Source organism: Felis catus, chromosome B4, assembly GCF_018350175.1.
Source record: "Felis catus isolate Fca126 chromosome B4, F.catus_Fca126_mat1.0, whole genome shotgun sequence".
Classification (NCBI taxonomy): Eukaryota; Metazoa; Chordata; class Mammalia; order Carnivora; family Felidae; genus Felis; species Felis catus.
Genome location: NC_058374.1, coordinates 69,598,650 through 69,623,499, shown reverse-complemented (window position 1 = coordinate 69,623,499; position 24,850 = coordinate 69,598,650). Strand labels below are relative to the sequence as shown.

Here is a 24,850-nt window from a genome sequence, read left to right as displayed (position 1 = left end):
TTTTCCCTGCAGTTTCATCTGCATTAATTACTTTAGAGTGATTACATGATCTAGCAATTCCCCTTGTAGGTATATATGCAAGAGAATTGAAAACGTATGTTCAGAGAAAAATTGTAAATGAATGTTTATAGCAGCATTATTTGTAATAGCCAAAAGATGGAAAACAACCCAAATGTCTATAAACTGATGAATGACTAAACAAAATGTGGCATATCCATCCATTATTAGGGCATAAAAAGTATTGAAGTGTACTGATAAATGCTATAGTAGATGAGCCTTGAAAATATTCGAGTCAGACTGAAAGAAGTCAAACTTGAGAGACCACATATTGTATGATTTCATGTACATTAAATATTCATAACAGGCAAATCTATAGAGACCAAAGATAGATATTGTGGTTGCCTAGGTCTCAGAGGTTGAAGAGTGCAACTGGAGGCAGAAAATGGTATTATTACATAATTTCAATGGATCATTTTTATGGAAGAATTTAATTGGGGAGTTATTTTTCTTGAGACTTAATTTCCCATTTCCATTTTTCATTTCGATTTTCTACTCTTGTAAGGTTTAACAGGAGGACATGGAATAGCCAGATTAGTTATGTCCTTCCTGAAACAAAGGTGCACTGTAGGTGTTGAGTCTAAGTAAATTGTGGATTTGTTTAAAGATAGCAGTGATAATGCCTGTTTCTGAAAGATGGAGATATCTGTTTGAACAAGTTTGTTGTGAGGCTTAAGTGGATGTGAAAGCACTTGACTCTGAAAAGAACTCTGTTGTTAACACCACCACTGAGCCTGTGTCTCATATAGAAAGGCAAGACTTAAAAAATACATAACTGTTCCTGGGAGGGGACAGACGTTCGTGGGTTTTATTGGTCTGCATATATTTTCTTTTTTCTTTTATTTCCTGCTTTTGCAGCCTTTTAAATTAAGATATGTTGGGCTTGAAAATGGTGTCTCTGTAAAGGTAAACCAGATTACAATGTAATTTTTTTCCATTGATTTTAAAATTCCAACTGGAGGTTTTTATGCAGGAGTATACAGAATTATTGAGGCGGCATTTTAAAAACTATCTGTGCCCCACCCTGTTCTCAGATATTCTGATTTAATGGGTCTGGTATGGGGCTCTCTGGGTGGTTTCCCTGTGCAGCCTGGGTTTGAGATCCCCTGCCCTAGACTGTTGGCATTTGTGAGAGGTGTGATCAGAGATCTTTGCAAACTGAAATTTCATCTTTTACTGTAAAGACAGTAACCTATAATTGAATTTATAGCAATAGAAAACAAAGTTACGTGGTGAGGCGGCATGAAATGACCTGGTGTAGAGACTCACCCTGATTTCATACTTGCTTTAGTATGCAGGCCTCACATTGCAGTGAATTTGAAATGAAACTATTGTTTTGGAAAAGAGTAACAATAAAAAAAACCATACTTTTTGTAATGTGCGGTGTTGTAGCTGTTGTTTAGCTCTGACCTGCAGTCTAAGCAGAAAGACTGTACTTATAACTTCAGTTTAGCTTGTGTAATATAGCAAAACGAAGATGATATAGATAATGAAACTGAGCCATGGATGTCAGCTTGATTTTTTTTTAATGTTTATTTATTTATTTTGAGAGGGAGAGAGGGGGAGGGGCAGAGAGAGAAGGAGAGACAGAATCCCTAGCAGGCTCCGTGCTGTCAGTGCAGAGCCTGATGCAGGGCTTGATCCCATGAATCATGACATCATGACCTGAACTGAAATCAAGAGTCGGACGATTAACCGACTGAGCCACCCAGGTGCCACTTCCATCCTGATTTCTTATTTTTTCAGTTTAAAACACCATATAACTAACTTGAATTGAAGATTAATTTAAAAGCCTTCAAAGATCCTCTCTTCCCTTTCTGTCTCTGTGGCATTTTAATTTGGCTTCAGGTTAAGCAAATATTTTGTTTAGTTGAAAAGGATTTTATTCTGGGGGGATCTTGTGTAGTACACAAATGAAAATTTTAGGAGTATTCCCATATTTTCTGTTATCTGAGGAGGGGATTTTAATATGTTAGGAGTGTTCCTGATAAGGAATGGTTTTTCAGTCTGCAATGTATTCTACCTAAAAGTTTTAAAGTCCTTTTTAAAATAATGGTACCTGAGTAAGGGAGAAATTTCCAAACTCCTCAAGTTACTTTAGCCATAATGAATTTGCAAAATTGGATTTGCAGTTTTGTTGCTGTAAAATAGAACAGTAAGTTATTGTGTTTTTAAGTAAATTCCTTGTTAGTTTTAAATCGAAATACTCACATAGGACTTTATTTCTGTCTTACTCTGTTAGGTGTAAAGATTTCTCTCTGTGTTACTGGAATCCCTATTGGATGCTGCCCTCTGATGTTTGTGGAATGAACTGCTTTTGGGAAGCGGCTTTTAGGTAGGCATCTAATATTTAATTGGTAGATCAGTGTAGGTAAGATTAGATAGTACATAGTAAATTTTTTACTGTAATAGGACATAAAAATGTTTCTTTTCCTGTAATCTAATATTGTCATATAAGCAAATAATTCATATTCTGTTTTTCTGTTTGGGTTTTCTATTTTCCCTACTTTGTAGTTGTTATCACTCATTTTTAGTACATACTGTGTATAAAATGCTCTAACTTTTTTTTAGGTGTTCTTAGGAGCACTTGTGATCTAATTTTAGGTAACTGGGTGACAAAAGTATTAAACAGGTGATAAAGATAGACTTCCATTGACATTTACAGCCATATATATGACATTTTTCTACTTTAAAGATGGTATGCTGAAAAAACCTTTTGTAGGTGGATGGGGACAACTAGGGAAGGATTACATTGGTTATTAGCAAAGAGATTGAATATTGACGAATGAGAGGATAAAAATAAATGTTTAATGAAGGAGTAAGTTTTGATATGACATTGTTTATTGACCTTGCATGTTTGTCAATGTAGTTTGTCAGAGTAGTTTAGCTTTGTGCATGTCTCTGGATGATGAAGGCCTTAGATTCTGCTCTGTTAGTGAAAGAAGTGTTGATAGGAATGGGCTGTCTCCCCAGGAGACACTGAGGCAGGAGCCTGAGATGCCCTTACTAACAGTAAAATTTCTTTGTGATCCACCTGTTTTTATTGTCTTTTTGATTCATTTAAATTTTAATTCTACTCATACTATTTGCTAGGCACGGTGCCAGGTAGTAAGAACCAGACTCTGAATTTAATTAATGTGGCTCCATCCTCCTGGAGCCTGCATTCTGACAGGAGCTTCATGCTAGTAAACCTGAGATTAAGATAAAGGGTTGACATGTTATAGCTGTGATAAAGGGAGAAATGGGTGACTCATCAGGTGGGATCATCTTAATGCATCAGGGAAAGCTTCCTGTTGGGAGCGATTGCATGAGGAACATGGAAGTTAGCCAGGCTCAGGACAGGAGGTAAAGTATTCTAGGTGGGAAGAACTGCATTCTTAGTATATATTAGTAATATATATTTTTATATTCTTGTATTCCTAATACATTATACATTCCATGAACAACCAGGAAGGAATCACTGAAATCCATTATTTTAATTATATCTCCTTGCTATGGAAAAGAGTGGGTGATTGAAATTCTAATATGAGTCAGTCAAATCAGATTATTAAAACTTTTAAAAACTAACTTTTGAAAGATGGTATTGGAGTGCCTGGGTGGCTCAGTTGGTTAAGCATCTGACTCTTGCTTTTGGCTCAGGTCATGACCTCACCATCGTGAGTTCAAGCCCCGCATCAGGCTCTGTGCCTGCTTCGGATTTTCTGTCTCCCTCTCTCTCTGCCTCTCTCTCTCAAAAATAAATAAATAAACATTAAAAAACTAAAGATAATATCACCCTTCATCTTGTTCATAATTTTGAGAATTGGAGCTCCATATTTTTCAATCTTATAAAAATTTGCTAATGAATGGAGTACTGACAGCCATGACTTTGCTATCTTGACTTACGACATAAATCTGCTCACTCTGGAAGCTGGGTGAGCTAGAAAACTTCTGTATACCCTGATTTACACAACCCAGGTCCTTTTGTAAGTTACAACATGAGTAATAATCTTCCCTCCTGCTCCACTGACAGCAAGAGTACACCAGGGAAGTTGATCTAGTCTGAATCCTGGAGCCTTATTACTCCTCTTTTGGCTTCTTCAACTCATTTTCCTAAGGCTCTTATATCTTTACCCATTTTATTTTATATATCAAATCATTGGGTAAAATTTCTCAAACTTAGTTTCTTTTTAAAAAATTTTTATTTGAGAAAGAAAGAGAGTGCATGAGGTGGGAAGGGGCAGACAGAGATGGAGAATCGCAAGCAGGCTTCATGCTCTGCGTAGAGCCTGATGCAGGGCTCAATCTCATGACCCTGGGATTATGACCTGAGCTTTACTTTTTTTTTTTTTTTTTTTAATGTTTATTCATCTTTGAGAGACACAGCAGGAGCGGGTAGGGGCAGAGAAAGGGGGACACAGAATCCGAAGCAGGCTCCAGGCTCTTAGCTATCAGCACAGAGCCCGACGTGGGGCTTGAACTCACGAACTGTGAGATCATGACCTGAGCCGAGGTCGGCCACTTAACCGACTGAGCCACCCAGGCGCCCCTGAAATTTAGTTTCTTACTTAGAACTTAGGATCCCTCACATTTACTCCATTTGAACATGCAGGACAAGCCAAGCTGCCATATAATTTCCATACTGTTCTCACCGTACATTTCAGTATTTACTCTAAGTAACACTTTGTTTTTGCCTGACTCTCAGAGCTTGTCTGCCCATTTGGTAAAACTTCTTTGAAATTCCCCATTACTACCAACCTTAGGTCCACATGTAAATTTTCCAGGCACCAGTGGGCCCTTAGCTGACACTGTTTTCTTCACAGGCCTGTCCCAACTTTCCCCTTTGGAATTCTTTATATTTTTATTTTGGTCAAAGCTTATCTGGGGGATTATTTCCTCCCAATTCATTTACACAGTGAACATAAAATAACATAAAAAAGAAAAATCGGTTTTGATGTGCACTGGCTTTTAGTAATTCATATCTACTAAGTTATTTCCTGACCAACTGAATGTGACACAGCAGCTCGTCAGCATGCTCATGCCTCTCCTGTCTCTTCTGTTCTTGAAACAAAACCAAACACAACATTTCTGCAACAGCTTGAGCTCAGTCCTTTTTTCCTTAAAGCATTCTTTGTTTACTCTGTTTCTCTTCACCAGCAAGACTTCTTTGAAGAGTATGTAGTGACTTTGTGTCCTTAAACAACAACATAAAACTTCACCCCTCAATCTGCCTGAGCAGCACTGGCTACCTGATGATCCCCCCAACACTGACCATGAAGTCTCCCTGACATCTGAATTGTTCTTCTGGGGCCCAGTCTTACATTTTTTTGTCCCTTGGATACTGGTTGCCACTTCCTGTTGCTTTCAACTCTCAGTCTCTGTCAAGACCAGGGTCTCTGTTTCTGGACTCCTCTCCCTGTCCTGACTCCTCCACATTGATGTTCCTTAAGATTCTGCTCTTTTCCTTCCTCACTCCGTGGATAGTCACAGGATAATCTTTTCTGAGCAGCAGAATTGTTTCCAGCTGCAGTTTGGTCATTTTTGCCTTGCTGATTTGGATGCCTCAGACTCTCTTGTTCAAACCTGAGTTCATGATCTGGCTTCTCACACCTTCCCTCATCTGTGTCTTGTATCCTGGTTTATGACTGACTTTCTTCATGTCAGTCCACACAGTCCACAGACTCTTCTACAGGTCTCCTTTCACCCTGTTGCTCCTGACAGCCTCTTGCTTCCTATTCCCTTAATTATTGTGCTCATCACTTCTTGTACAACAGTTTCCCTTCCCACCTACTGCTTCTCCCTTCTCGGTATCCTCTTTGTTACTGTACTTTCGCATCTGTTGTGGTTGTGAATCTTCACTTCCAGACTGTTGACTCTGCAGATAGATACCACGTGGTGTTCATCATTTAAGCCCCAACTGGGCAAGGTGCTTGGCAACCAGTAAATAACTGGTGATTTTCCCTAGCACTTCCACACTAACTTTGATGTTGATATAGTGAGCTTCCTTAGCAATCTTGATTTTTTTTTTCTATTTAAACAGTTACCATGCTTTCTGATTAACTCTTTTAAAGTTCTCATTTTGCGATAGGCTATAAATTGTGTGAGGGCAGGATTGTGGCTTTCTTGCTTATCCCCAGTATCTAGCACATGAAAGAAGTTCAAATATTCATTAAAGAGAATGAATTATATTACTTAATTGTGTTCTAGAAATTATGGATTTAAGCCTGCACCAGCATTTTGTGAATATACTGGTGTCACCATGACACCATTGGGAGTTATAATTTTACTATTTTTAAAAAATGTTTATTTATTTTTGAGGGAGAGAGAGTGCATGCACAGGAGGGGCAGAAGGAGAGGAGAGAACAGAGGATCCAAAGCGGGTTCTGTGCTGACAGCAGAGATCCTGATGCGGGGCTCAAACTCCCAAACCATGAGATCATGACCTGAGCTCAAGATGGAAGCTTAACCAACTGAGCCACCTAGGCGCCCCATAATTTTACCATTTATTAGAATAAAATGATAGATTGTTACTGACTTATGTTTTGTTATTTGTTGAACATATTTCCATATTTGTTTAGCTTTCTAATCTTTTGTTGTATGTACTTCCTGTATTGATATTTACCTCTTACATTTTTAATGCTTATTTTATGATCTCTTAGGCTGCTTTTGCCACTGATTACAAATATCTTCCTAGTTTCATTTTTTATTTTAGTTATTTCCTTAAGTGATCTCCCCCTCCCTTTTTTTTTTAAATACCTCTAGGCCAAACGTGGGTCTTGAACTTACAACCCCAAGATCAAGAGTTGCATGTTCTACCTACTGAGCCAGCCAGACATCCCTAAGCAATCTCTTAATTTTTGTATTATTAAATTACTAATTTAATATTTAGTATTTAAATTTAGTATTAAATTTAAATATTTAAATTTAGTATTATTAAATTACTAATTTTTTTGTGTCTTGAGCTTTTAAAATACTAAATTTTTATGGTGGAAATTGATTTTCAACTTATGGAATCCATGGTTACAAATGAATTTTGTTATGTGTATTACTTTGAGTGGGCCATGCTAGTTTTAGGAGCCATATTTGTACAGATTATTTAAAATTATATTTTAGCAATTAATACTTAAATTTCATGTTAAATTTTTAGATTTTCTTTTTTATGCTATATGTAAAACCCTGAAGATTTTTTTGAAGTATTATATTTTGTTTCAAAAGTGATTATATATAATTCTTTTTTTACTTTTTTATTTTTTTAAATTTTTTTTTTCAACGTTTTTTATTTATTTTTGGGACAGAGAGAAACAGAGCATGAACAGGGTAGGGGCAGAGAGAGAGGGAGACACAGCATCGGAAACAGGCTCCAGGCTCCGAGCCATCAGCCCAGAGCCTGACGCGGGGCTCGAACTCACGGACTGCGAGATCGTGACCTGGCTGAAGTCGGACGCTTAACCGACTGTGCCACCCAGGCGCCCCTCAACACTTTTTTTAATAGAAGAGAAACTTTTAAGCTATACATTAAGGAAATTGACATTAGTCTTTCTAAACAGTTTTCCATTTTGTTCAACTGCAAGTTTTTGTTTTTGTTTTTAATATTATTTTGAGAGAGAGAGAGAGAGAGAGAGAGAGAGCGCGCGCGCAGAGGAGGGGGAGAGAGAGAATCCCATGCAGGCTCCATGCTGTCAGTGTGGAGCCTGATGCGGGGCTTGATCTCAACGAACCAGGAGATCATGTCCTGAACTGAAATCAAGAGTTGGATGCTTAACTGACTGAGCCACCCAGGCACCCCTCAAGAGCAAGTTTTTAAAGATGCTTCATAGCAGTTACTTTTTACTTTGAGAAAATAGTTATCAGAAATTTAATTTATTTGACTTTACATACTTCATTGTAATGTTAATTCTTGGCATAAATATTATTATACATTGTTCCCTTTATAGGTTGGAAGAATAACCTGGAAAGCTTTTTGTGCTGTCCAAATTTAAAAAAAGAAAAAAAAATTATTATGGTTCTTTTCATAGCAGAAATGTTACTTAAAATAAGTCTACTCCCACGGTTTAGAAATCTGTTAACAGTGTTTGTATTAGAATTTATCATCTAAGATAGTGGTTTTTAAAAAATGTTTATTTATTTTTGAGAGAACGAGTTGGGGAGGGGCAGAGAGAGAGAAGGGGATAGAGGATCCTAAGTGGGCTCTATGCTGACAGTTTAATGCAGAATTCAAACTCACAAACCATGAGATCATGACCTCTGCTGAGGTCTGATGCTCAACCTACTGAGCCACCCAGATGCCCCACATGTTCTTTAAGTATTAACTTTTTTTTTCTGATTTCCCCTCTGCACTTTTTACTTTGATTAGTTTCAGTTTTTTTTAATGTTTATTCATTTTTTGATAGAGACAGAGTGAGATCATGAGTGAGATAGAGACAGAGTGATAGGACCCTGAGATCATGACCTGAGCTGAAGTCAGATGCCCAACCCACTGAGCCACCCAGGTGCCCCGTACTTGGATTAGTTTCAAATCTACAGAGGTTACAAGAATAGTATAGTGAACACACATATACTATTCACTAGGTATTTATCTATTAGTGACATTTTGCCACTTTCTTTTTTTGGCTGAATCATCTGAAAGATAGGTATCGTCATTAGGGTATACACCTAAATATTCAGCATGTATCACCTCATGATAGAGACATTCTCCAATATAACCATAATAAAACTATCACTACCAGTTATTTAACTCTGGCAGAATATATATTCATTTATATTCATATTGCCTTATTTTTCTATCAGTGAACTTTATATCTCCCCCACTCCTAATTCAGGACCTAGTCAAGGATCATACACTACATTCAGCTGTGAGATCTGTTTAGTCTCCTTCCCTGTAGAAAAGTTCCTCAAGCTTTTTTTAGGGACCAGTAGGGGGGATGGTCATGGTATCTTTGACATAATATTCTTTGGTTTTGCAAAATGTTCCTTTATTTGGATTTTCCTGTCTTCCCATTGTTAGATTCAAGATTTGGGTCAGGAATGCTACATAGGAGATACTGTGTTTTTCTTTGGGCATGATCTCAGAAAGCATCTGTAGTAAGTTTAATATTGGTTCAGTTTGATTAATTGGTTAAGGTGGTGGTGTCAGACTTCTACATGTATCTTTATCCCCTTTATAATGTTTGGGGATAATACCTTGATACTTTGTGGTTGTAGCATTCATTAATTCTTGTTCAAATCATCTCTTACAGTGGTGATTGTAAAATAGTGATTTATGTAATTCTGTTTTTCCTTCTACATTTATTGGCTAGTATTTTTTAATAATTTTTTAAATGTTTATTTTGGGGGGGGGGGGATTGGAAGGGGCAGAGAGAGAGGTAAACACAGAATCCAAAGCAGGCTCCAGGGTCTGAGCTGTCAGCACAGAGTCTGACATGGGGCTCGAACTCACCTACTACAAGATCATGACCTGAGCCAAAGTTGGACCCTTAACTGACTGAGCCACCCATGCGCCCCTTAAAAATAATTTTTTTATGTTTATTTTGGCTAGTATTTGTTTTTAAAGAAAGGTTTCCCCCTCCCCCCTGACCCTTTTATTTAGTATCTTTTTAGACTCAGATTTATTTTTTAATGTGTTATTATTCGTTATTGTTATAATTCCTCTTGATGATCAGGTTATGCCAGAGTTGGCCTTGAGAGCACTCAGATACTATCTTTGAATTATCTGTAGAATTTCTTCTAATTATATATCTGTAGAAAAATAGGTTTGTCTTAAAAATGACCTTTTGGATAATACTTCTTTAAATCCACAGGGACTTTTCTCTTATTCACAGTGTGATTAAAATGTAGCATATTTTTACAGACAGGATTATATCAATTCAAGAAACAAGTCATTTTGGGACCCAAATTATTTGAATGGCAGTTTCCCTATAACCTATTAGAGGGTTTTAGTTTTAGTTATCCCTTCCTCTAGTGTGGAAGTTTACTTTAGATTTTTTTGAGTTGCAATTATTTCCTGTTATTGGGGTCTAGGGACAGGGCGGTAGACAATGACATCTTTAAAGTATGCTCTGTTTTGTTATTTTAGGTGTTAGAGTCTGTACTATATATAATGCTTTTGCTAAAAAGGGACATGTAAGAAAAAGTAAATGCAATGTAATGGACAATACTCCTTCCATAGAAATTGGTGGAAGAAGTGCTGGCAGTATGTCTGAAATAAGCTTTGCTTAAATGCCTGGGAGGAGTCATCCCTGGTACTGATTTTAGAGGTGTTTTTTTTTTTTCTTGAAGAACATTTGACTTATTTTTCTTAAGAAGGTTTTATTATAGGGGTGCCTGGGTAGCTCAGTTGGTTGAGTGACTTGATTTCAGCTCAGGTCATGATCTCACAGTTCAGGAGTTCGAGCCCTGCATCGGGCTCTGTGCTGACAGTGGGAAGCCTGCCTAGGATTCTCTGTCTCCCCTCTCTATCTGCCCCTACTCTGCTCACTGTCTCTCTCCCTCTCAAAATAAATAAATAAAGTTAAAAAAAAATTAGAACAAAAAAGGTTTTATTATACTTGTCTTTGTGTGTAGAGAATTCTCTACAAAGCAACACGTGAATATTATGGCTTATTTTTAAAAATCTCTTGCCTTTTAGCTTTGAGGCAGGATCTGGTTATGAGCAGTTAAGCAATCCAAGCCTGTTGGCAATTCTAAAATCTTGGTGTGGAGGCATTTATCTGGAAGATAAGATAATTTAGAGCTCTGTGAAATTGTTTTGTGTCTGTCTTGATTGCCTTGTCATTTACTTTTGTCCTTGTGGCTTCAACTGCTTTGAGATGAATGGGGTGCACATCACCTTTGCTATAGATAGACAAGGCATAGGGTTTCAGGGTTATAAACTGAGGGGCTTAACAGAGAAGAGGGAAACAGACACAGGCTGCTGCCAAGGGAGGAGGTACTACTTCTTTCCAATTGCTATCAACGGAAAAGAACAGAGCTTTAAAAAGACTCAAGCTATTGCTAACACCATATATGTGAAGGAAGTGGCATAGCACGTGGGTGGGGAAAGGATAAATTGTGGAAACTCTGCAACAAATGATGTTTGCACAGTTGGAGAGCCATGTGCAAAATTATGCAATTGTTCCCTACTTTAAACTGTGCATAAAACTTAATTCCTGGTAGATTAATACAAATTTTAAAGACAAAGTATATACCTAATATTATATCTTAATTTGATGATAATGTTAACCTTGATGAAGAATGAAATATCACCATTGTTTCTGATATAGTAAAAATAATGCTTCTTATGTGACTTCTTTATTTAATACCATTAACAAAGTGGTGTAAAAATATTTAACTTTATGAGTTTTCTGGGGGAGGTTTCTTTTTCTTAAAAACAGTTTTTTTAGGGGTGCAGGTGGCTCAGTCAGTCGAGTATCCAACTCTTGATTTCGACTCAGGTGTTCTTGTGGTTTGTGGGTTCAAGCCGTGCACCTCCACACTAACTGCGCAGGGCCTGCTTGGGATTGTCTCTCTCCCTTTCTGCCCCTTCCCTGCTCACGTGTGCACATACCCACATGCTCTCTCTCTCAAATAAGAAAACCACCAAAACACAGTTATATTTATTTTAATTTATTATTGTCTTTATTAAAGATTTTATTTTTAAATAATCTCTACACCCAATGTGGGGCTTGAACTCACAACCCTTGAGATCAAGAGTTGTATGCTCTACCTACTAAACCAGCCAGGTGGCCCAACAGTTTGTTTTAAAGAATCTCGTTTATGGAATCATTGGCCCATTAGCTTGAACAAAGGGTGAATTACTAAGGTATTGAGGAGTTTATGTTTGGACCTTCCAGTAAAGGGATCAGGGAAGGAAATGATCCCTGTATTTTCTAGAAGATATTTGGGCTCAAAAGCTTTTCAGCTCCTCTGCTGAAGGCTGCAAGTTGCCAGTTCTGACATATGTGGGAAATGTCCCATACAAGAGAAATGAACCCATTTTCAGGCCTTGGGAATCTGGTCAGTCCAGAAAAACATCATTTTCAACTGTTATCTTAATTATTTCCAGGCTCTTAGCAAACAGCCTTGTTAATAAGAAGGGGTAGATCCACAATAAAAGCAGGAGTACATTATATATATTCAGACTTAATTTTTTATCCTATTAATATAATTCCAAATGTTTAATGTTAAAACATTAAGATGTATGAATTTGATCTTGCCGTTTGTCATTTCGAGCCCCACATCAGACTCTGTGCTGACAGCTCAGAGCCTGGAGCCTGCTTCGGATTCTGTGTCTCCCTCTCTCTCTGCTCATGCTCTGTCTCTCAAAAATAAGTAAATGTTAAAAAAAAATTTAAAAAAAGATGTATGAATTTGACACTCAGATATGTTTTACATAGTCAGTTGTTTGCATTTCATGTTATTCCTTAGTATGATTTTCTGATTTCTGATATCCTGCTCAGTTGAAAGATTACCATGAACAAGAACAAGATTTTCCTCAGAAAACACTTCTTATTCACTTTTAGCACATGGACATGTGAACACTCAAGATTCCAAAGTCCTATGTTAAGGAATATCACTACAATTAATTTTGCTTGCAAATTTAAGAAAGATGATTAGTCACTCATTTTTGCTACTGCAGATCTCAGTAATGTATACATACAACTATTAACATTAAACAATACAATTGCTAATCCTTATACCTTTTACAGAAAGGATCTCAGCAAGAACTGAATTAAAGCCAGTTTTATGTTTTTAGTTCTAAATGTTTGCACTTTATGTTCCTTAATGTGTTATTAGTTTTGTTTTATGCTGTCTTTCATTCTTCCTTTATCAGTTCCAAAATTATTATTTCATGCCATTATTACAGATGAGATCTGTATTTATTATTATAAATAAGTTATTTACTTAATGACAGTGCAGCCACACATAACTAATTCTGTCCGTTATATGCTCGTGGATTAATATTAGTTCATTGTTTAGGTGCAAGAGTTTTGAAAGTTTCCTTAGGCCCAGTGTGGTTCAGTGCTGCTCTGTATTTGAAGTAGGGTCTGACACAGCCTAGGCCAATAACTTAGGTTTAGGGAATCTTTCCTTTCAAAATCACATACTGATGTTTGGCTAGTATGTTTTAGGCCATCTCAGAAATTTTTACCTGGTACTGAGTATTTGGAGAATGGGACTGAATGCCTATCAGTGAAAAAAGTTATATGAAGGAAATGTAATTAACATGGTTGAAGATTGAATATAATAGTTAAATATATATGGATGAATTTATGTTTGGGTTTGCTTCAGAATGATCTGTTGGTTAGTGGAAGGGGATGTGGGGGGTATTTTAGATGACAATAATATTTGAATGGGTAATTGTTGGAGTTAGGAGATGGTTGCATGAGGATATATTCCCTCTATTGCAATATGTTTTTGAGATTTTTTTTAAGTTTTTTTTTTTTTTTTTTTTTTAATTTTAGAGAGAGAATGCAAGTTGGGGAGAGGGGTAAAGGTGGGGAGGGAGAGAATCCCAAGCAGGCTCCACACTCAGCACGGTGTGGAATGTCAGGCTTAATCCCACGACCCTGAGATCATGACCTGAGCTGAAATTAACAGTCTGATGCTTTAACTGACTGAGCCAGCCAGGTGTCCTGAGATTTTTTTTTAATTAAAAAGCTAAAAAATAATTGAATGGAAGACCTTCAATCAATGATGCTCCTTTTGTCAATTGGCAGGTTCCTTGAGAGAATTAAGCCCTTAATGCAGCCAGTCTCAGTAACGAATTAACTTCTCTCCTGTGTATTTAGAATGGGGCTAGTTATGTACCAATCTTGGGAGAATTGAAAAGAGTGGTAATTTTTTGTATTTTGTGGTTCCTAGTGAGGAATATTTGCTGAGAAAGTCTGGTTGAGGATATAGAAATACATAATCGATTCAACATTGTACTGTTTTGTAATTTGACATTTCTTTGCTATTCAGTTATTTTCGTTTGTGTTTGTTTTTAAAGATTTATTTTTAAGTAATATCTACACCCAACGTGGGGCCTGAACTCACAGCCTTGAGACCAAGAGTCGCATGCTCTTCTGACTGAGCCAGCCAAGCACCCCATTTCTTTGCTTTTTAAATAGAAATTTTAAACTTCAGTTTTTGAACATGGTCAGAATACCATGTTGTTACCATGTTACCCAGTACTAAAACAGTTGGAAAATGTGGTTTTCTTTTCTATTAGGTATAGTCTAAAAGTGCAGCCTGCTCAAAGAATGCACCTCGCTGTGGTTGCCTGTGGTGAAAGACTGGAAGAAACTATAACCATGTTGAAGTCAGCTATCATTTTCAGCATCAGACCGCTGCAGTTCCATATTTTTGCTGAAGATCAACTACATGATAGTTTTAAAGGCATAGTAAGTATTTGAGACTTTGTCAAGACTGTAGAGGTGAATATTCAATGTCACATTATAATAGAATGTTGTTGTATTCCTTCATTGAACAAAAATATTTATTCAGTAACTAACTGCCCTCCTAGAGTGGGGCGGCCACTCCATCTAAGAATCCAGATGTAGGTGTAAGAGGAAGGTTTGTTTTTGAAAAGGAGGTTACTTCAAGTCCTTTGCAAAGCATGGAGGTTTTATTTCACCGGCTTTAGCTCCAAGATGATTTGACTGAAAAGTTCTGTGATTTAATTCTATTCCCATGTTTGGCTTGGGAGTATCTCAAACAGTGTGCACAAGGATTTTATTTCTGTTTTGAAGGGAGGGAGCTCTTGATTGACAATATAGAGGGAAGCGGCTTTTTGTTCTGATAAGAAAGTTCTTTATTTTGGTTTTATATTAGTTACAATCAGTGGCTATATTGGCAGAAAAACTAACAGTGGCTTAAACAAGACAGAAGTTTTTTTCTTTCTCACATATAAGTCGACAGTCTGTGGTATATGGTAACTCCATGTCTTCCGGGACTTGCTTCTGTCTTGTGGCTGAGCCATTTTGACATAAGGCTTCTACCTTATGGTCCCAGATGGCTACTCCAGCTTTGGCCCTCACACTCATATTTTAACCAACACAAGGGAGAAAGGAGTGAAGAAGGCCAATCCCTTCGTACCCTCTTAGAATACTTTTCAGAAGTTGCATATGACATTCTTGCCAGTGTCTCATTGGTCTGAACTTAGTCTTGTAACTATATTGTTACAGTTGTTTGAGAGGGTTAAAAGTATACTCTTTAGTCAGGGCAACCATATAACCTTAACAAAAAAATTATAACTGTACAAGAAGAGTAGAACAGATAGATATGGGTAAAGAACATATAGGAGAAAGAAAAGTCACCTGAAATGTCACCACCTTGTGTTCTGAGACAATGGTAAAGATGATGATAATCATCTGAACCACCGAGGCACCTCAGACAGATATTTTGTAACCAGTTCATATTGGTCTGACTTTGAGTGTAAATATTTCCTATTATACATACTTGGGTATAAAATTAGTGCTTAATTTTTTTGAGTTTAATTTGTTTAGTGATTGATGGGATTTATATGTCAGATGAAGTAGATGAACAACTTGCAAGGCTTTCAGCTTTCTGATTTTGTGGTTATAACTTTCATTGTGCCTCTGATCTAGAATGTTGCTAGGATTTTAATACAGTGAATAAAACAAATGGTGGAAAAGAAGAATCTGACTTTCTCTGAACTGTGTACAGGATTAACATAGAATATCTTAATTTTTAGCTTTTCAAAATAATCTGTTGGTTTATGATTTTGCAGAGAAAATTGAAAGTGAAACAATCTAACCTGAGTTCTTACTTTTTTATATATTTCTTAGCTTGAGAGCTGGTCATTTCTGCAGACATTTAATTATTCATTATACCCAATAACTTTTCCAAGTGAGAATGCAGCAGAATGGAAAAAGCTGTTTAAACCGTGTGCTTCCCAGAGATTGTTCTTGCCAGTAAGTTTTTTCTCCGGTGTTTTGTTTTTCCTTCTAATTTTGCCTTTACAAACATGAGTTAATGAAGAGTTACATAGAAGTCAGTTAAAAAAACACAAACACATGTAGATTTTCCCTTTTTACATTAGGGAAAAAAACTTCCTGTAGAACAAATAAAAGCTACAAAGAAAACATCTGTTAAAAATGAAAAATGTAAGTAATTTCTGTTGAAATACTGTTTCTTACATTTTAATTTATTCAGGGGCTGTAGACTGTTTTTTTTTAAGAAGGAAGGGAGGTCATCAGATCTTAATGGAGCCAGGCCTGTTGCAGACATGCACGGACAATCTCCCCTTCTAGTTGCCCACTGCATTTATAATTTGGGAAGTGAAGTAGATTGCATCATTAAATAGCCATTTCTTTCTTATACCAAGCCACATTACTCTTTCCTGATTATATTTTAATGCAGTTGGCAAGGTGTGTGTTTTTTTTTTAATTATTTACAGTTTATTTATTTTGAGAGAGAGCAAGTGTGCATGAGGGAGAGTGGGGAAGGGGCAGAGAGAGGATCCCAAGCAGGCTGCATTGACTGGGTGGAACCCATCAACCATGAGATCATGACCTGAGCCAATACCAAGAGTCAGACGCTTAACCAGCTGAGCTACCCAGGCACCCCGACACAGACACAAATTTAAGGCATGTGAACTCAAGGGAAATGGGAACCATTTATTCAGTGGAGCGATTCTTTGGTGTTATTCTCTGGTGATAAACCCTGATCATTTTTTTAAATGTAAAAATATTCAGAAGCAAGATTACCTCTTTCTTTTGAGTTGATTTCATCCACAGTTTTAAAATTCACAGTAGCTGTTAGGACCGTTATAATGTTTAAAATAGTTATGGTAGTAGAATATTGAATTTAAGAAGCTGACAAGATCCTGGAAAGTGATTGAATTATGGGGGAGGAAACTTTAGTTATTTGTTATTCTTAAGTGGAGTAAGGCAATTCTTAGTATACTAGGAATATAATTTACCAAATCCAAGTCATCAGTAAGATTTAAAGTTATAATTTTGAGCAGAGTCTGCCTAACCAGTAACTTTGTTGCCGTGCATAAAAAATTCAGATCCTAGGATCTTCCTCAGTCTCTGCTTCCATTATAAGAAGCACACAAATAAGGGATTAGATAGGGAAAAAGCCCGAGAAGTTTTAGATATTTCTTGTAGACTTTAGAAGTTTGTGGGGTACCTGGGTGATATAGTCAGGTAAGTGTCCGACTCTTGGTTTTGGTTCAGGTTGTGATCTCATAGTTAGTGAGTTCGAGCTCCACATCCGGCTCTGTGCTGACAGTGTGGAGCCTGCCTAGGATTCTCTCTCTGTTCTCTCTCTGTCCTCCCCCTCCCCCCACCAATAAATAAAGTATAAAAATAAAAAAAATTAAGACAGAATTTTAATGTGGAATCATTTTAGTATCACATTCATTTAGTTAATAAATTGAGTGCTTGTTTTCTGCCAAGAGTCTGTACAGAAGTGTTGGGTATATAGGAATGAATGGAACAGACTTGTTTTCCTAGAGCTTATTGTCCAATATGGGAGGCAGGGGTCAAACAAATACAATATGGCATTAAATAAATATGTTACTGAAAAAATAGTATGTGATGATAGAAGCCTAATATTATAACCATTTCTCTTCCATTTTGTTCTGCATTATTAACAAGTTAAATTGTTAATGTTGTGATAAGAAATTTGCCAGATCGTTTAGTGTTGTAATCTGGTTAAATTCCTAAATGGAATTTGAAACAGTAAATATATTTGAAACCTGTCAAATTGTCCTCATATTTCACTGTTACTTCTGCATCTTTTTAACTAGATTTAAGTAAATTGATGCTTTATTTTTCTAAGTTATAATTTTTTTCATGGAGTTTCTCTTCGTTTGATATAGATTGATGAAAACAACTAATGTAAGCTCTTCCAACTCCTGCCTCCTCCAAAAGGAACTAGAGAAAAAATGCTGACATGTTTATTATTTAACCTTACGTCTGATCTCCAGTTAACAGTGGCTCTCAACAGTGATCAGTGTCTTCCAAGTCTGCTAACAATATAATAATTTGTAAACACACTTTGTTTCATGGTACAGAAGCAACATGTTGATATAAAAACAATTTCCTTCACTTTTCTGCATCCCAAAGAGAGACAGACATACAGACATATACATACATACCCTGTAATTGGGATCTGTGAACAAGTGAATCTTCCCTACTCAGGCTCTGTAGTCAAACCATCAGATTTTTTACCACCTTGATATTAAATCAAGGAGAGAATGGGCTGATTGCAGCCTGGTAAGCTGCTCATTAAGGTGATGACTCAACCTTAGCAGCAGGAGGAGATAACAACTTTGAAAAGGAGCAGAACGAGGATCAAACTCTTACTCTCTTTATATTCTTTTCTTTTTTTTTAATTTTTAAAGTTTATTTATTTTGAGAGAGAAGAGAGAGAGTGCAAGTGGGGGAGAGGCAGAGAGAGAGAGAGAGAGAGAGAGAGAGAGAGAGAGAGAGAGAGAGAGAGAAAGAAAGAGAAAGAATACCAAGCAGGCTCCATGGTGTCAGCATACAGCCTGGTAAGAGACTCAAACCCACAAACTGCAAAATCCTGACCTGAGCTGAAATCCAGAATCAGATAATGGCTTAACCAACTGAGCCACCAAAAGATTTAGGTTAATGTAATAATTGAGTTGTACTAATATGCTGATGCATGCAATAAATTTAAATTTGTGAGAGTTGGATTCTAAACTTCTTGGGTAAGGCAGAAATAAAGTATTTTCCTTGAAAAATCCCTGTTTAAAACATATTTAACATCTCTCAGAAAATAACAACGTAGCTAGTCTTTCTTTCAGGGCAAGTTTTGTCTTCACCCTTGCTAAGTACATGCACATTTACTTTGATTTGTTGGAGATAGTTTGTAGCAGGATTCTCGCACAGAGAAGTTTGTAGCAGGATTCTTGCACAGAGAGTCGTGCACAGAGGCTTTTCTTTCCAGGAAGCAACTTTATGCATGCCAGCACTGCTCAGTTGGGTTCGTGCCCAAAGAACTGAGCCGGAATGCCACGTGGAGTAGTTTTTAAATGTATTTTCTACTTCTTTGTCTCCCATATATGGTAACACAGACAACCATGCAGTCCGATTAAGTGATCTCATGTTACAAGGTCATGAAGGATGTTGTCATGTACACATATAGTCAGGTTACCTTGAGTTTTTTTTTTTTTTCTTCTTTCTTTCTTTCCTTAGATAGGTAGGGGACCCTACCACAAGTTAAGCACAAAAACAAAACAGTGTGGACTCCAGAACTAGGTGGTTTGGGTTCATCATTTTCTAGTTGAGACCAAAATGATATATACATACCAGCCATTAGTGTTATAGACCGAGAGAACATGTTGAGAAGATCTTTGTTTGTATTGATTTATTTCTGTATTTATCTCAGGAAATTAAGATTCAAGATGTAAGTTAGCTAAGTTAGTATTATTTTCCATCATGAAAAGAATTTCCTCCCAAATCTTTATTTTTCCAATTGTTAGTACAGTATTTATTTTTTTGTTCTGATTTGTTTTTGTAGCTTTTTTTCTCTAAAAGTTAATATAGAGATTAGCACAGTGCAAATATATATATATATATATATGCTATTGTAAAAATGGCACAGGAAAAATGTCTTAAAAATTAATGTAAATTAGTTTATCTCATAGGTATTTTTTTTACAGTTAAAGCTTCTCTTATTTTATATTAAATAAATAGAAATATAATTATTGTTTCATATTCTCTTCTTATAGTTAATCCTGAAAGAAGTTGATTCACTCTTGTACGTGGACACGGATATCCTTTTTTTACGACCAGTTGATGATATTTGGTCTTTACTAAAGAAATTTAATTCCACACAAATTGCTGCAATGGCACCAGAACATGAAGAGCCTCGAATAGGATGGTATAATCGCTTTGCCAGACACCCATACTATGGAAAAACTGGAGTAAACTCTGGAGTTATGTTGATGAATATGACTAGAATGAGAAGGAAGTATTTCAAGGTAAGTCACTGATACAGGTACTTGGTTGAAATTTCTTTGTTTTCCCCCCACACATTTTTTGGTTTCCAATTTAATTTTGTTTTATTAAAAAGTAGATTAAACTATTCAGAAATTTTCCATGTATTTAGAATAATCGAAGAAGAGTGTTCATACTATTCTGTCTGTTGGAGGATTGTGGTAGATCAAGCCAGGTGTCATTACAATGAAGTAAAATAACATTACACTAAGTAGTGAATTTCATCTTCCTACATTGTTATTCCAGGTAGTAGTTGTCATTTCATAGTTGTGCAGCTGTAGAACATCTTGGGGGAACACAGAGATGTGGTTAAGAGCTTAAGACTCTGTAGCTTGTTTGCTTGGTTCAAACCTCTGGGACCTTGAGTAAATTTTTAATGTCTCTGGGCTTTAGTTTTCTCGTCTGTGAAATAAAGACGGCAGATAACATTACCTATATCATAGGGTTTTGTAAGGATTGAGTTAGAATGGTGGCTAACACATAGTAAATGTGAGCTATTTGGGAGCTATTGGAAGTTAACTTTAAAAAAAATTCTTGCATGTTTCTTACCTCTCAGATTGTGGGTCAGTGGAAGAATCAGGCTATTTAGTTTCTCTGTGCATTGTGAATACATGAGTATGTTGTATTTACCAATTTTATGTTGATGAGTTTTATGTCATTGTAGTTTGTGGGCTCTGGAGTCAAACTCTGTATTTTTAACTTTGCCACCTGTGCACTTGTTTAACCATTAGCCGGTTAATTTTCAAATGTTAATTCTCTCAACTGAAAAGTAGATAATAATTGGACTTGTGTAGGTTGTCAGTTTAAAGGAGATCCATTTAAAATGCTTAGTGCATCTCTTCAACACATGGTGTTGGGAAGACTGGACAACTACATGCAAAAGAATGAAACTGGACTACTTTCTCACACCATACACAAAATAAACTAAAAAAGGATTAACGACCTAAATGTGAGACCTGAAGTCATAAAAATCCTAGAAGAGAGCATAGGCAGTGATTTCTCTAACATCAGCTGTAGCAACATTTTTCTAGATATGTCTCCTGGGGCAAGGGAGACAAAAGCAAAAGTAAATTATTGGTACTACATCAGAATAAAAACCTGCATAGCAAAGGAAACCATCAACAAAACAAAAGACAACCTACTGAATGGGAGAACATATTTGCAAGTGACCAATGTGATAAAGGGTTAGTATGTAAAATATATAAAGAACTTCTATAATTCAACACCCAAAAAATAAATAATCCAGTTAAAAAATGGGCAGAAGAACAGACATTTCTCCAAAGAAGACATCCAGATGGCCAACAGACATGAATGGATAGTCGACATCCTTCATTAATAGGGAAATGCATATCAAAACTACAATGAAATACCACCTCAAACCTGTCAGAATGGCTACAGTAAAAAACACAAGAAACAGCAGATGTTGGCAAGGATCTGGAGAAAAGGAACCCTTGGCCACTGTTGGTAGGAATGCAAACTGGTATAGCCATTACAGAAATCAGTATGGAGGTTCCTCAAAAAATTTAAAATAAAAATGCCATATGATCCAGTAATTCCCCTACTGGGTATTTTCCCGAAGAATAAAAAAACACTAATTCAAAAAGATATACGCATCCCTACATTTATACAGCATTATTTAGAATAGCCATAAAATTATGGAAGCAAGCAACCCAAGTGTCCCATCGATCAATAAATGGATAAAGAAGAGGTGGTATATACATACAATGGAATATTAGTCACAAAAAGGAATGGAAGCTTGCCATTTGCAGCAACATGGGTGGATCTAGAGAGTTTAGTGCTGAATGAAATCAGAGAAGGACAAACACCGTATGATCTCTCATGGAATTTAAGAAACAAAACAAATGAACAAAAAGAGAGAGAAAAACCAAGAAATAGACTCTTGACTATAGAGAACAAACTGATGGTTACCAAAGGGGAGGAAGTTGGACGGATGGATGAAATAGGTGATGGTGATTAAAAGAATATGCGTATTATGATGAGCTCTGAGTAATGTATAGAATTGTTGAGTCACTATGTTGTATATACCTGAAACGAACCTAACATTGTATGTTAATTATACTGGAATTAAAATAAAAAATAAAAAGAAAATGCTTAGTGCAGAGCATGGCACATAGTAAGCACCTAAATGTTAGCTACAAGCAGTGACTTCTGAAACACCCATATAGACTTACTGTTTATCCCTTTATATCTAGTTAGGGCTATGTTAAACATTAAAGTCTATTATGTCTTTTATGATATGAGGATATATGTGTGTATATTTGTCAGATATTTTTCTTATGCCTCCTGGTGAACTGGAATTAATACCATTATTTATTACTGCATTTGTGTGTCTCATTTAAATCTTGGCCCCATTTAGAGTTGTTTCCTCGATTTATCTTTGATATAGGCAACATTGCTGCTTGCAGCATCGCCCATGCCTTGACATTTGAGTCTTAGGACCATTTGTACCCATCATCCTTATTTTCTGTAGATGTAGTAAACCTGGTTTTGTTTGTTTGTTTTGTTTTTTAGCTTCCCTGTTTTCTGAACCTTTCTGAAATCTTGATTCTTTTCAGTTTTGTCTCCTACAATTGAATGCATTAATGAGGCTAGTGTAACCTATGCTCTTGCTTAACAGTGAACATTTCTTCAAGTACCCAATTTGTTAATATAGCTTGAGTTTTAAAATCTCATGAACCATAGGTTTTACTAAATAAAACAGGCATAATACCATGAGGTCTTCCTTTTTGGATTGTTAGCCTATGCACAGTAATATTATACCAGAAGATGGTGCTGTAAGATTACCTGCTAAGGAATAATATGACTTCTCAGTAACTCTTCATTCAAAATTCATAGAATTATGAGAAGTTTACTGTTGCAAAGAACCGTAGAGATAATTTAGTATAACACCATTATTTATTGTCTCAAACGTTTCAAAGTTACAACTATCTAGTTCAAATCTATGATTATCTTTTACTTACTTAAATGTCACTCTTAAATACTTTAGCAGTTTCTCCCCTTCTTTTTGTCGTGGCATGTTCTAAAACCAACTAGAGATGTAGATATGGGAGTTGAAATCATTTCAAGACTTTTAAACTTGTGTTTTCATCTGTGCATTATAGACTTACTAATGAAGGCTATGAGAGGCATGCTTAATACATTAATTCAGCAGGTGCAATTTACTTCACATCTACTGTCCTTGTTTTCCAAACCTGTTCTTGCCCTGTGGGAACAATGGAGATTTGCTTTGTTTTCAGATGTTACTATATTTATGATTGCTGAGAGGTTTCTATAAAATTTATTAATTTTTTATTCCTTTTTTCATATGTCTGTCTTTGTTTTTCCTGATTGTTTTCCAGACTATATCTGTAGCAAACATTGCCTTGTTTTTTCCTACTGATTCTACAGTTTCTGGCTCTAGTGATATAACTGATTACTTGTAGTAACTTTCTAAACTGTTTTGTACACATCTGTGAATGTTGCCCTATGGTTCTTATTGGATGAAAAGCTGTAAGACTACCCATTTAAGATAATGACCATACTTTAAATTCTTAATTTGCTTTGCTGTCACACAGTTCCTACAATTCATGACTGTTCATTTCCAACCTGATGCATTATAGTTATGTATTAAAAATTCAAATAAAACTTCTACTTTTTTGTTGTTTCTCATTATGCATGGTACACAATGATACAGTCGTGGTTAAGCTGTTGCTTTGTATTTTGTTATGATTATATTTGCAGTCTTGAATCCCTGTTAGGATACTTCTTAACCTTTCTCTATTGGGAAAAAACAAAGAATATAAATAAGGCCTCTTTAAAAATTTTTTTTTTAATGTTTATTTTTAGAGAGAGAGAGAAAGCACAAGTAGGGGAGGGACAGAGAGAAGGGGAGACACAGAATCTGAAATAGGCTCCAGGCTCTGAGCTGTCAGCACAGAGCCTGACACGAGGCTTGAACTCACGAACTGCGAGATCATGACCTGAGCCGAAGTTGGACACAACTGACTGAGCCACCCAGGTGCCCCTAAAAAATTTATGTTTTTAATTTTATTTAATTGTATGTAGAATAAAAAGAAAAGTCCCACCCTTTACATACCTCTATTCCCAGTTTCATTTCTTTGCCCAAATGACGTCATAAACTTTGTTTTGTATTTTTCAGACCCATTAAAAATGTGTTTTGAAACAGATAAACGTGTACATGAGCACTTACCTGTAAAATCCTCTTACAGGGGCACCTAGGTGGCTCAAGTCTGTTAAGCATCCAACTCTTGATTTTGGTTCAGGTCATGATATCATGGTTCGTGGGATAGAGCCCCACATCAAGCTGTGCGCTGACAACTTGGAGCTTGCTTGGAATTCTGTCTCCTTCTCTCTCTCTCTCTGCCCCTGCCCTGCTCTCTCATACTCTCTCTCTCAAAATAAATAAATAAGCTAAATAAAATAAATTCCTCTTATATATCTTCAGTTTGCCATTTTCACTCAATAAATATATAATTGATTTTTATATCAGTACATATGTGTTTGAGATTGCAGAGAATGGATGATTTGGTTTTATTTTTTTGTGTACTAGTATGAGCATGTAGTTATATGACTGAAAAGTACTTCCTATTTTAACTTACACTTTACTAGTCAACTATACTACCAGTGTGGAAAATTACGTGTTCATTTAATTTTTGGCCATTTCTGTTTCCTCCTTTGGGAATGGCTCTTTGTCCATACCCCTTGACCATTTCTCTATTTTTAAAACAGTTTCTATTAACTTGAACTTCTCTTATATGTAATTCCTCTTTTCTAAACTAATTTTGTATAGTTTTTCATTAGTTGTTTTGGATATTCTAGGTTATATAATTAGCATATAA

General features: G+C 36.2%; 1 protein-coding gene across 5 annotated transcripts in view; it reads left to right on the top strand.

Moving 5' to 3' along the window:
* Positions 1-24,850, top strand: part of GXYLT1 (glucoside xylosyltransferase 1) — a 52,897-nt gene that overhangs the window by 7,389 nt on the left and 20,658 nt on the right. For 3 of the 5 annotated variants that reach the window (XM_023256951.2, XM_045061650.1, XM_023256949.2), the window contains exons 2-5: positions 2,300-2,392; positions 14,225-14,396; positions 15,804-15,929; positions 19,724-19,975. In XM_023256951.2, the coding sequence (XP_023112719.2) occupies positions 2,300-2,392; positions 14,225-14,396; positions 15,804-15,929; positions 19,724-19,975 (643 nt within the window). The remainder of the gene's footprint in view (positions 1-2,299; positions 2,393-14,224; positions 14,397-15,803; positions 15,930-19,723; positions 19,976-24,850) is intronic. The other 2 variants (XM_045061651.1, XM_023256950.2) reach the window with 1 other exon arrangement.